General features: G+C 39.6%; 1 protein-coding gene across 2 annotated transcripts in view; it reads right to left on the reverse strand.

Moving 5' to 3' along the window:
* Window positions 1-4,414: 4,414 nt before the first annotated feature.
* Window positions 4,415-14,371, reverse strand: part of LOC126175321 (ATPase family AAA domain-containing protein 5) — a 112,562-nt gene continuing 102,605 nt past the window's right edge. For both annotated transcript variants that reach the window (XM_049922031.1, XM_049922032.1), the window contains exon 12: window positions 4,415-5,066. In XM_049922031.1, the coding sequence (XP_049777988.1) occupies window positions 4,808-5,066 (259 nt within the window). In that variant the 3' untranslated portion in view covers window positions 4,415-4,807. The remainder of the gene's footprint in view (window positions 5,067-14,371) is intronic.

The following is a 14,371-nucleotide window of genomic DNA, read 5'->3' on the forward strand; positions in this document are numbered from 1 at the left end:
AGATAAAGGGGTGGGGATGGTGGAGAGTTGGTGAAGGAAGTGGTTGGTATCTTTGATGTGGGAGGATAGATTTTGAGCAATAGGTTGGAGCTATTAGTCAATGAGTGTTGCAATTCCTTCAGTGCAAGCACAATTAACAGCAACAGGAGGGTGTCCAGGATTGTTGGGTTTCTGGATTTTGGGGAGCATGTAGAAGGTTGTGTGTGTGTGTGTGTGTGTGTGTGCAGCTAGGATGATGAGGTCAGGATTTGTTTTGAGGTTGTGTGTGGCTGTCCTTTCTTCTGCTGAAAGACTGGTGTTCCTAGAAAGGGACCTGCAGAAGGATGGTAAGGCCAAGTCGGAGGTAAGGAATTCCTGAAATGTGACCAGGGGTGGTTAGGTGGGTGGGGATATGAATTGGGAGACGCAGGCTTCAATGTCGGAATTAGGTTGTCTTTGGTTGGAGGGATTTGTGGCACAGAAGTGTTTCCATTTCGGGTATCGGGAAGAGGAGAGTAGGTCTTTGACAAGTCCAACATGATTAAATTTGGATGTAGGGGTGAAGATGAGGCCTTTGGGGAGGACTTATATTTCTGTGGGGCTGAGAATTTTGGTGGCAAGGTTAACAACAGTGTTCTGGGATTGTCTTGGCACAGGATTTAGTGGATTTTTGGAAGGGCGTTTAGGGGGATGTGCCAGATAAAAGAATTAGCTAGAAGGGCATGGGTTCTATGAGGGGTTGACAAGGAGGAACATTGGGTGTAGGATAGGGATTTTATAGGGGTGCCCCAAGGTGGCAGTAGGATTTCATCAAGACAGATAACTTACGGAGGTACTGCCTGGAACGCTCTTCTAGATGTTGGATTGCAAAGAATTCAATTTCAGAGACGTGATGTATGTAGTGGGGATTGCATGACAGCAGTATTTTGCAGAGAGAGCAGCGGTGCTTCAAGGATGCCTGTGCCATGAAGATGTGTTTTTGGAGAACCAGGTTTGTGAGGGATAAGGAATGGTGGAATGAGAAAAGGAGAATGTCATTGTGAAAGGGTGGGTGGGACTCAGTGAAAGGAATTTTTATGGTTAGGCTCTCAGTGTGGGGGATTCCATCGTTAGTGCAGTGTTTAAGGAACATGATGTGGGATTTGGTTTTAGTAAGGGAAAGGGACACTTTTCTGAACTGGTGCACAAAGATAGAGGAGAGGCGGTGCATGAAAGATGGAGCAGGGGTCCATTGAGGTAGGGATGGCACTGGGGAAACAGGAAGTGACATAGCAAATGGGTAAATGGAAGTGTTAGGTGGTTGAGAGGGGAGCTGGATAACAGGAAAATACCCACAAAAATACATTACAGTAAATACAAAATGTACACAAATACATACAGAAAATCTGGGGGAAAAAGGACAGAATAGTGATATACAGAAGAATGTACATGTTCGGATAAGATAAGAGAGTGGCAAGGGATAGTTCAGGTTCACTAACACACACCGACAATCCACACAGTTATGCAACCATGTTGCGTGTACTGATGAGACCATAGTGTGACTCTAAGCATGTGTGGCTTGAAAGGCAAGGAAAAAAACACAGGAAAGAAGAGAAAGTGTAAACATTGAGTAATGTTTTAGAGAAAAGTAACAAAGGAAAACATTACCATGTTGTGGTGAGTAATGTTTTAGAGAAAAGTAACAAAGGAAAACATTACCATGTTGTGGGATGAAAGAAAAGCTGTTAGCCAAAATCAAACAATGGGAAGGCCAGGTTGGAATATCAACAATATTATGAAAGACATACATTACTACTCACTGTAAACGTGACACCTCGTGTAACAGACAGGCACGATGAAAAGACTGTTACACATAAGCTTTCAGCCAAACACTTTTTTTAGAAAAAGAGGAATGCTCATATTCATACAAGCAAGCACACCTCAGACACACAACCATTACATCTGGCCACACTGCAACAGCCTCAACCTATGGTAGCCTAATGTCCCCCACCAAACTGTCTCAGCTCCCTCTCTCCTGTCGCCTCTTCACAATTCACCTCCCCACGTCCTCTATGTGCACTGCTCTCTGCTGGCACTTTCATAAGTGTTTTCCCCTTCTCTGCTCCTCTCAATTCCACTCCTCCTTTTCCTCCCTTCCCCACAGCCTCCCGACACTGCAACTGTCAGCCCTGCCTTGCCAGAGCTAGACCCAGCATGCTCCGCCAGGCAGTGTCGATTCCTTTTCCCCCATCCATTCTCTGCTATCCTTCCCCATTCCCATTCTGGATTGTTGCTCCATTTCAATGTGTTTCAGTTGCAGTCTGACTGGAGTGGCCAGAGGTAGCAGTCACATGGGTGATATGTGCTTGCTTGTGTGAATGTGTGGACACTTCCTTTTCTGAAGAATGTTTCATATGTAAGAGGCTTTTCATTGTGCCTATCTGCAACTCAATGTGTCATCTTTAAAATGGACCCAAAGTGGGCAACGACTGTGAAAGGAACTGGCTGTGTCCTTTCAATTTTGTGACTAATACTAATAGTAACACACAACATAGTACTGAGATTTAGAAATGACAAACATGTTTGTAGTATATAATAACAGCAATGGTAATACTTTCTGGACACACACACACACACACACACACACACACACACACACACACACACACACACACAGAGAGAGAGAGAGAGAGAGAGAGAGAGAAGTCAGTGTTATGTGTTTATACTTTCACCAAAGCTGTATTGTCATATCACAAACACAAATTCCTGAAGTACATTATTGATGAAATAGCTTACAAATACAAACATCAAGTTGTAAGATTGCCTCCTTATCCCTGTCAAAAAGAAAAAGTCTTTTTAACTGACTGTCCTTGATGAAACATTGTTATTCTGTAACTGAAGCATGCAGACATCATTCTGTTCACAATTGCTAATTTTCAATACTACGTGAACAGCTGAAAGTAGTGTTTAGTCCTGTTACACCATCATTGGGCAGGTTTTTATTATTCTGTACTACTTCTGTTTTGTTTATGTGCACCACAGCACTCCTCCAGTCTATTGCAGTAATGTTTTCCCTGCTGTGGAACATCTGTTTTTCAAAGTCCAGTAACATTAAATGTTTATACAAGAAAAAATATCATTTTCTGCCTAAGTTTCATACCTTTTTTTTTTAAGTTTATTACCAGCGAAAACTAAGAATCAGTATTTCAGGACATGGAAAATGTTACTGAAATGTACTGGAGGAGTGATTCATTGTGTCTGAAAACAGGTAACTCACTAAGCATGGGATAATTGAATTATCCTCAATGATTCTGTAAAGGAACTAATCATTGATTTCAGCTGTTCAGCTGCTTCTGAAAATTAGTGAGATAATGAACAGAAATATGTCTACCCATTTCAAAACAAGACAGACTGATTACAATGGTTAATCATAAAAAAGAATTAACTCCATTAAAATAAACATCTTTTTATTTTTATTAGTAACATACCTCTCCTCTGCATCTATACAAGTTTTAGTGAGTTATAGTAAGAGGGATACGAAGGCAGTCTTGTAACATGACAGTCATATTTATGTACCTCATAAATAACGTAATTCAGGAATTTGGGCTTGTGTAATTATACTTGTTTCAGTATACCATCAAAAATAACTTACTGTTATCAAAAGCACTGAGCAATTTCTTTGTCTCGCGAATACACCAGGAACTTATACTTAAAAATGTTTTGTAATTCATTTCATAATTAGGGCATGGCATGCATGATCATCTGAGAAAATAATTGCATCAACTTTGCCAGTGGAAGTGCAACTTAATTTTGTTTGTTGTCAGCCCAATCTGTCATATCGGAATGGCAGACATGTAGCCTCATCTTTTCAGTCTAGATGTAGTCCTTCACTTCATGCAGAAATCTGTGTCACCACATGGCTCCATCAAAAATTTGAAACCAAGACCCACAAGTACTCAGAGTATAGTGAATCTCTACAACAGTGATAAATATGTACATAATGACAAAATGAATACTTTCGGAAAGAAAATAGATTGTTTCCCAAAACTTTTTTCCTGGCTCCGTTTCTGAAGACATGATGCTGCTGGTTCACTCCCCTTACTAACCTATAATTTTGTTTTGAAAGTAATAAAAATAACAGATTATGCAAGTGTGCTGCACTACCTGAAACACTGTTCTTTCATGTTGTGGCATACTGGTAAGAGCACATAGTTCATGTGTAACAATGAGACAATTGGAGGAGTTCAGTTCCAAGGCTTGAAATGTCAACTAACAAGTGATTTTAATCTGACTATATTGCCAGATTTTATATTCTATAGTAATGTATTTCTCCTCAATTCATTAAAAACACTTTCCATGTTGGGTAATCTTATTTAGAAACCTGTTCATGGCTGTATACAATATAAGAAAAGAAATGATATGTTATTGATATTGCAATAGGTCAATTACAACTATGTAACAAACATAATTTTAATATCTGTAAGTAACAGAATACATTTTAAAATCATCCTCAGGTACATGCTTTCATGATCATTTTACATCACTGCTGATGAGACACAGATATAAAAGATTTGTACAAAAACGATTTGCCATATATTTATAAAGCTATTTGGTCCCTCTAAAAGAATGTGCAGTATATAAAATTATTTTACAAGCACTTATCCACAATTTCTTACAGTAACATGATGATGTGCATACATTTTACTACAGGTGTCTTGAAGTTCATGAATTACCTGTAGCTTCAGCCCATAAAACAAACTATTAAAAACTTACAAAAATATGATATACAATAAAAATTGTTTCACAAAATAATTGCACTTATCCTGAATTTACTTCACACAGTGAACTATTAATTATTTAAAACTGAGCAAAGAGCTTTACATGTTGCAATATCTGCCGAGGTACCGAGATCTTTCAAATAATGAAAGTAACGTTGTCGGCATCTTGTTGTAGCCATTTGCTCAATTCTTAAATGACTATCTTGCAAGCGGCTCATGCTACGTATCAGGGGGCAATAATCTGTAGACATTGCATTTCGGCTCAGCCAACATGATTGTGGAACAATATCCCACACGGCAGAACTGAGAAAGTGCTCTTCAGAAATTAACCTGCAATAGTCAACAAACAAATTTTACAAACTGCAAAAGAAACATATCATTTACAAATTAAATGCCGAACTCAGCTGCTTCCCTCACCAAAACTACCTAGTAGTATGAAACAATTTTACAAAGAAATTTCCAATAATTTATGCCTAGAGCATAGCAATATGGGCACGAGTCACGGACTGTGGCGAAACCGTAAAAGAATAGAACTGAGCCTTTTGAGATTTGTCATTGCAGATGGATCATGAAAATTAAGTGGACTGATAAGAAAGGAAAGAGCTGCTGCAAAGTATCAGCAAGAAAAGGAATATCTGTAAATTACTGACTATAAGAAGGGACAGGATGACCAGACATCAGAGGATTACTTCCATGCTGCAAGAGGAGTTCAACTCCTACTCTGAGATGAAGGTGATAGTAAAGAAAAGGAAATCATGATTGACCATATCTTACAAGTCAGAAGAGTGATGGGAGGTTGACACACCCAAGAAATGCTATCTTGAATTTTTCTTTTATCGCAGAAAATCTCTACAGTAGCTATCTCCTACAATACCTTGTAGAACACTTGAATAAGTTAAAAACATTAATTGAAACACCTTACTTTTCCAACAATTCATATTTTTTTGCTCTACAATGGAATCTTTTGTTCAGAAAATCTCTCTTACCAGTTGCTGCCTGGTAAATGACTGTATTTGTCATCTACTTACAAGTTTCATTCTGAAAAATCTATCTGCATTTGAACATTATTCCACAGTTTATATAATGTAAGGAGAAAAGGTTCACACATTGTGCAGTTGAGGCAAAAGGTTCACACATTGTGCAATTGAGGCAAAAGGTTCACACATTGTGCAATTGAGGCAAAAGGTTCACACACTGTACAGTTGAGGCACTGAGTTGTAAATAGGTGCATAAACATGACTGAAATCATTGCTAAGCTTTCAGACAATGTCCTTTTCAGAGCTAACTAACAAAAACACAGGAGTACAGTTACCTTGCCACAACAGACTGGCTTGCGGGTATTCGGTCTCAGCAGGTATATTGAAATCAGTTAAAAGGTTGCACAATGGTAAACTACTGATTGAAATACTGATTCCTTCACAAAGCAAAACAGAGGGATATTGACCTGATTTAATTCTCCCACCTCAGCAAATACGAGCAATATAGAGAAACTAAACTGAACAGAGCTGGGATACTGACCTGATTTAATTCTCCCACCACCGCAAATACGAGCAATATAGAGAAACTAAACTGAATAGAGCTCTAGCATCCAATGGACTTCTTATGTTTCTACACCAAATTTCCAGCTAAGTTAGCCCATCTTAATGATATCTACCACAAATCCCTCAAACAAAAAACCATGCCCAGTAGTTGGAAGGATGCACAGGTCACAACTGTCTAAAAGAACATAGCAAAACTGATCCCTATGACTACTGTCCAGTACCATTGACATCCATTTGTTGCAGAATCTTAGAAGGTACTCTGAGCTCAAACATGATGAGGTATCTTTAACAGACTGCCCTCTTCCAAGCCAACAAGCAGAGATTTTGAAAATGTCAACAAAGTGAAACCCAACTTGTGCTTGTCTCACATGACATACTGAAAGCCATGCATCAAGGCAGGCAGATCACTGTAGTATTTCTTAATTTCCCAAAATATTTGACTCACAAGGGAACCTCCACATCGCACCCCCTTCAGATTTAGTTATAAGTTGGCACAGTGGATAGGCCTTGAAAAACTGAACACAGATCAATCGAGAAAACAAGAAGTTGTGTGGAACTATGAAAAAAATAAGCAATATCAAGGATAATGTGAGCGAAGGAGCGTCGTGGTTCCGTGGTTAGCGTGAGCAGCTGTGGAATGAGAGGTCCTTGGTTCAAGTCTTCCCTTGGGTGAAAATTTTACTTTATTTATTTTCGCACAGTTATGATCAGTCTGTTCATTTATTGACGTCTCTGTTCACTGTAATAAGTTTTAACATTTGATCGCAAGGTCATATGTCAACCGATTCCTCCACAGGAAAGCACGTCTAATACATTCTATACAACACAGGTGACGGCATGTGCGTCACATGACAGGAATATGTTGTCGTCCCACGTAACTTGTACACTTGGCGAATGGGTAAAAAGATTCTTCTACCTTCCCCGATTTAGGTTTTCTTGTGGATGTGATAATCACTCCCAAAAAGTGATGAAAACATAAGAGTATGTCACATAAACTGAAAATGACGAATTAAACTTTTCACTCGAGGGAAGACTTGAACCAAGGACCTCTCATTCGGCAGCTGCTCACGCTAACCACGGGACCACAGCGCTCCTTCGCCCACACTATCCTTGATGTTGCCTATCTTGCACATGGACTACTCAGTTTGTATATTTTGCTTATTTTTTCATAGTTCCACACAACTTCTTCCTGTTTTCTCGATTGATCTGCGTTCAGTTTTTCAAGGCCTATCCACTGTGCCAACTTATAACTAAATCTGAGGGGGTTGCGATGGGGAGGTTCCCTTGTCAGTACCATATTCACTTTTATTATCAAAACTATGATTGTATGGGGCGTCCAGCGAAATTGGTTAGTGGACTTAGGATTTTTTGGTAGAGAGGATGCGTGTGCCTCAAAGACGTACGATGTTCATGTTGTGTATTAATGACCTTGCACACAAAGTTAATAGTAATCTCACACTCTTTGCAGATGATGCAGTTATCTATACCGAAGTACTGCTGGAAAAAGCTGCACAAATTTTCAGTCAGCTCTGGTAAGATTTTGAAGTGGTGCAAAGATTGACAACTTGTTTTAAATATTCAGAAATGTAAAATTGTGCACGTCATAATATAACAAAACACAATGTCCTATGTTACAACATCAATGAGTAACAGTTATAATTGGTAATCTCATATAAATATCCGAGTGGAACACTTTGTAGGAATAAGAAATTGAACAATCACAAAGTTAAAAAAAGTAGGTGATAGACTTCAATATATTGGTACAATACTAGGAAAATGCAACAGTCTACAAAGGAGATTGCTTACAAACCCACTCATGCAACCCATCCTAGAACATTGCTCTACTGCGAGGGACCCATAGCAAACAGTACTAAAAAGGTACACTGAAAGTACACATAGAAGGGCAGCATGAATGGTCACACAGGTTTGATCCGCAGGAGATTATCATAGAGATGCTAGAGAAATTGAACTGGCAGATACTTGAAGATAAGCGCGAAGTTCCCCGAGAAAGCCTACTTACAAAGTTTTAAGAACCTGTGATCAAGTACTTAATAAGTCTTAGACAGAGAAGTAGTCTCTGACATGTACGACACAGTAGTTTCCACAGTATGGATGTAGAAGTAGAGGCAGGTGCACATGGGTCTCTGCGTGAACAAGTATTTCCCTAACATATTGCAGGATGGAGAATGATATCAAATAAAACAAGACACAGTGGTTTGTGTGGTGCTGTACATTATCAATACACCAGGCAGACCGCAATCCTGAGATTGGCACGTAAGCTTGAAATGGTCTCGCCAATCCTCCTATTGTACACCCTAGAAGCACCACTGATATGGCGTTATGAAAGAGAAACAGCATCGATCCCGCCCAGTTTGATAGCAGAGTTCCTTGATCAAGTCCATTAGCAAGCTTATTCGTAGTTTCCCTCTCCTGCAATGTTTGCAATGACTGTGCTCTGATTAACAGATTTCTAGAATATAACTGGACTTGCTGTTTTAAAGTAAAGTAAATCCAGCATCACTCAAGTTAACTGTACTTCTAATTATTTTTGCTTTCTGTCTGAGCACCCACTTATTCCTCAACCTCTACCCTGGTAGATCCAACACTGGTGAAAAGTCTACACCAACAAGGGTTCTGATTTGGTTCTATTACTCACCAGATAACCTCCTGGCGACAAAGAATTGTCAGTAACACAGATTGTTCAGTTTCAAGTGCAGCAGATGAACCAACTTATGGAAATGACAGGATTGTTCACTGTGCAAGCAAACCCTGTGCCACTGCCTCCACGAACTGCAGCATCACCACAGCCAATAGCAACTGTTTCGGTACCACCATTCCATCATTTTGACTCCACGCAAGACGAATGGTTCGACTATTGCACACAGTTCAATACCCACCTGCAGGTGCTTCACACTGAACATAGGTTCAAGCTAATTTTATTTTCTTGTAGAGTAGGAATGTCCGTCTACCAGCTCACCTGCGAACTTTTCTCTACCATTCACCTTGAAAATGTTCCATATGATGAACTAACTGCTGCCCTAGACAAGTACTATGATGAACAGATAATGAGGCAGCTGTGCATTACAAAATCTTTCATTTGTGGAGGCAATCTAATCACACTAATAAACAGTGGGTAGCAGATTTACATAGGCTTACACACTACTGCAAATTTAAGTGTGAGTGCGGACATTACTATAGTGATGTCATGATTAGGGATGCCACTACTCAGAATGTGCCAGATCCTAACGTACATGAATAAATTCTCAAATATCCTGACCCTAGTTTGCAACAGGCTTTGGAACTACTTGAGCATCAGGACTCATATGAAATGATTCCACTCCTATCTGTGCAACACACAGAAGCAGAACACAGGTTGCACCTGTAGTTCACTTACCACAGCACATAAACATTAAACAGACCCAGTGTGCTCAGCAGCATAGTAGCAGTGTTAAATCTTTCCCTTAATGTTTCACAGCACACAGGTGCCAAGAATGTGCCTGTTGTGACAGTACTGTCATTGTTGCAATAATGGTCACATTCAAGCTGTCTGTTTGCAAAATCGCAAGTGCAATAAGCACTCTGTGCATTCTCAAAAGTCTCAGTCGATGAATGTCAATGTAGTTTTTTCAAAGCCATGTACTGCCTCGAAGGTTGCACAGCGCAAATCAAGGGCAGCAGTGACCAAGTCAGATCCTTCTCCTATTCAACTTCAGGCCAATGAATTTTTTGTCATTTTACAGATTGGCAATTGTGAAGTATGCATGCAGTTAGACACTGGTGCATCAGTGACTTTATTGAACAGAAATACTTGTGAACTGTTAGGCAAGCATAATCTACATCAGTCGAGAGGCAACTCTTTCTAATCATGACATTCCTGTGCTATATATTTGCAGCCTACCTGCCACTTTTCGTACTATCATAAAAACAGTTTCATTTAGTGACAGTGAAAATATTTTTGCCATGGAATATTTTGATTCATTTGGGTTGCACACTCGAGATCATGTTCTCTCTGTGAACTCTTCTGTGCCTGTGGAAAGGGTAGCTAAACTTTGTGATGAATCTAGTGATATTTTTCAAGATGGCACACGCAAAGCTACTAATTTTGAGGCTCAGATTACCATGAAAAACAATGCACAACCATTGTTTTGTCACTCAACGCCAATCCCTCAAGCTATCACAGACCAGGTGGTGTAAGAACTCTATCTTGACAGGACAATGGTGTGATTTTCTCTGTCACAGCCAGTCAGTGGGCATCACCTTTAGAGTTAATAAAGAAACCTTCAGGCAAATTATGCTTATGTGTAGATTTCAAGGCAACAATAAATCCACAGACTGTTACTTTTTCCTTTGCCACAACATAAAAAAATCATGGACAAACTTGATGCAGGTCACTTCTTTTCTGGAACTGACCTTATTCAAATTTTTGTAATCAGCGCCCACAAGGGGTTATTTCAGCTTTTCAAGTTGCCTTTCGGCAGTGTGCTGCAGTATCAGTGAACCATCAGGAGACACTATCACCCACCAAGCCAAGATTGGCTGAATTTATTGTCCCATTGAAAAATCATAAACTGCATGAAATAATAGCATTACAACATGTCAAGTTTTGTAGAATGTGCTTTTATCATCATTGAAAAAGAGTAGAAGACATTTTCAAAAGCTCTCCTTATTCAAAAATCTAAAAGCGTTTGTAGGTGTAGAAGGTACACTGCAATCAATTATAAGGCTGCACAATGGTACCGTATTGACTGAAATGGTTATAAGTCATACATCGGATCTTTAGAGCACAAGCATCCTTTGAGTGGATAATATACAATATGATAAACGCATCACATTTGATTGCAGTAAAGGAGTTATCTCATTCTTTGGTGTATGGTGATCTGACATTAAAGAGAAGTGGGAAAATTCCTTAATTGAAGATATAAAAAACATAGATAAGCAAGTAAATGGGGGACTGCCAAAAGCAGGAGAACACTTACTTTCAGTTCATCAGTGTTGCCATAGTACATAAAGGTAGATTTCCTTCTTGTACAAGTAGATCCCTGTTTTCTTATCTCATTACACTGCAATAAATTCTAACATTCTGGCCACAGCAGCTTGGTACGTAATGGAAAGGCAATCAGAAGAAAATATGGCAAACTTGCACATGAAATTCTATAATGGATATCTTGTGCTAGGGTTAGCTGCACAGATAGCCATCTGGTGCACTGTAGAGAATGTCCTGTCTACAATAGAGGATGGAAGATAAAAGAATATTTTAAAACACAAAATGCAGACATGAAGAAACTGCATAAGCCTTGGAAGTGATAAACCTAATTGTTGTCGATTATTTTTACTGTCAAGAGGTTTGTCTCCAAAGTTATTTCATCATAAGTCTATTCTGCTGAAACTTGTACTAAATCCTGTACACGAAAAGGCATGTGTGCATGAGTATTTATTTAAATGTCAGTCTATCTTCCAAGCAAACAGAAAAGTAAAGACAGTTAATTTACATATTAATCCATTACCACCAAATAAAACTGCAAACAATGGTTTCCCCATATGAAAACACACTACCCTCCAACTGAGATGGAAAAATTGAACAAAAAGGGAGAGATGATACAAAAACAAAAGGCTGTAGCCACCTGATAATAGAAGACTGGCGTTTAGAGTGTCAATGGGACCACTTTCTTGGAGCCATATGAATGAATTTAGATGTCTGGTCCACATCGCAAAAAAAGTCCAATACTTTATTCAAAAAAATCACAGGTTCCTCACCTGTGCATAAAGGAAAGAGTACACAAAGTACAGGGGAGTCACACTCGTATACAAAAAGGCTCAACCAATGGATGTACAGAAAAAAATGCCAACCACTGTCATCAAGGTCTATTTTCTTCCTTTATTCACATAAAGACATCTTGCAAACAGTGGATAAAAGTGAGGAGGAAAATTCAGTGCTCCTACATTTTCTACAGTGCTTGCACTGTATCACACTGTAAAACATATAATCGAGCCAAAACCTTATGGAGTATCTTACAAGGTATGTGGCTGGTTTAAAGAACTTTTGAGTAATAGAACGCAACGTCATAGTAGATGGTTAATGTTCAACAGCAACAAAATTAAAATTAAGCATACTCAAAGAAAACATCACAGGACCAATAAAGTTCACAGTGTACATTAACAATTTTATGCTGTCACAATCATTTACTGCGATCACAAAACACAAAGTATGGACCGTGTGAAACAAAGAAATCAGAAACTGACATCGACATAATAGGAACTGCATAAAAACTGGATCTTAATTGCCAGAATTTTCATGTTTATTCCTTAAAAGTAGGCTTTTTCTTAAAATAGGGTTCATTAAAAGTGTACTTGAGTAATATTGTTCTTGTGGGAGTTTCATCAGGACCAGGAGAAATATTTGTTATAAGCCGGACTTCCTTAAAACCTGGATCATTAATTCAGGGTTTTACTGTGTCTGGTAAGTAACCTCCATTTGCATGAAGCTTTGTTAGAGGGTCATATGTTGCAATAAATCTGAGATCAACGTGCTAACAGCTACGAAACAAGAAAGCCACATTCCTTCTAGTTCATCTACAGTGCTCCCACAACTTTGGAGTACAATGAAGGACTTACAAGTTGCTGTCAAGAGGTTGGCTGCCAGTCAATGTGCCAAAATTTTATACAGAGGAATTTGTCAACTCATCACAATGTATTAAAAGCACTTAAACCTGAATGATCATTACATAGAAAAGAAATATTAAGGTCCAAACTAAGATTTATCTAATAAAACTAATTCAACTATTCCAGCATTTTATGTGTAGTGTAACATAGGTTACTTCCTGGATAGGCCTAATTTTACATTAAAGTAATATGGGAATACATTGGATACAAGTTAACTATTGTGGTACTGCTGTTGGTTAATGTTGTTTTCTGGTCATAGCCCCACAGTCATAGGCACTGTAGATGTGAGGCTTTGGTAGCACTCTCCATCTTCAGGCCACGAGTAGCCAACCGGGACCATCCGACCGCCGTGTCATCCTCAGTGGAGGATGCGGTTAGGAGGGGCGTGGGGTCAGCGCACTGCTCTCCCGGTCGTTATGATGGTATTCTTGACCGAAGCCGCTACTATTCGGTCGAGTAGCTCCTCAATTGGCATCACGAGGCTGAGTGCACCCCGAAAAATGGCCACAGCGCATGGCGGCCTGGATGGTCACCCATCCAAGTGCCGACCACACCTGACAGCGCTTAACTTCGGTATCTCACGGGAACCGGAGTATCCAATGCGGCACGGCCATTGCCCAAGGCTTTGGCAGGTTTTCAGTAATAGTGCACATGTGCTTTCAGGATGATGGTGATGGTTCTGAGTGTCTGTTGGATGGAAGAAGTTCAAATTTCAAGTGTTTTTGCCTGTGGGGGGAGAATGGGGGAGAAGAAACAGCACACCCAACTGCTAAGACAACCAAGACTACAGCACAGGAGGTGACACCCCGTACAATCGTATGGTGCCATTGCCTCTCACAGTTCTGATGTCCATGCAGCAACAAATGTTCTACGCTGATGCGGTTATTCTGTGACACTACTAGATTCCTGTGCCATCTGTGTATAAAGTAGTCTACAGCAGAGTTCTGGCATATAAAGCTTTGAATTTGAAGGGTTCAAAAGGGATAGGATGACAGGAAGAATAGGGGCACAGAATGGAAGCAGCTATAATGGGAGCACATAGGCTGAAGATTATCCCAAAGATATCACAGTGTTCCATACATCATGGATCACTATCTCAGTGAAGTTTCAATGGTTAGAAGTTTCCATTATGCACTGAGTTTCTGGAAACAACAGAGTCCAGTGGTACTACCTCCTGGTGCATATGTTGGCAGCCTGTTCCGTGAACAACAGGACTACCTCATGAGTCAGGGTGTATTTGTGGGTCACGGAATGCAGATTGCGAAATGTTTGGACACGCATACATTAGGTCACTTGTTATCACAGTGATGTGGTACTTCTACGTCTACATCTATGCTCTGCATACTGAGAAGTGCATGGCAGAGGGTATGTCCCATTGTAACAGTTATTAGTGCTTTTTCCTGTACTATTCACATACAGATCGCGGAAAAATGA

This window comes from Schistocerca cancellata, chromosome 3, assembly GCF_023864275.1.
Source record: "Schistocerca cancellata isolate TAMUIC-IGC-003103 chromosome 3, iqSchCanc2.1, whole genome shotgun sequence".
Taxonomy (NCBI): Eukaryota; Metazoa; Arthropoda; class Insecta; order Orthoptera; family Acrididae; genus Schistocerca; species Schistocerca cancellata.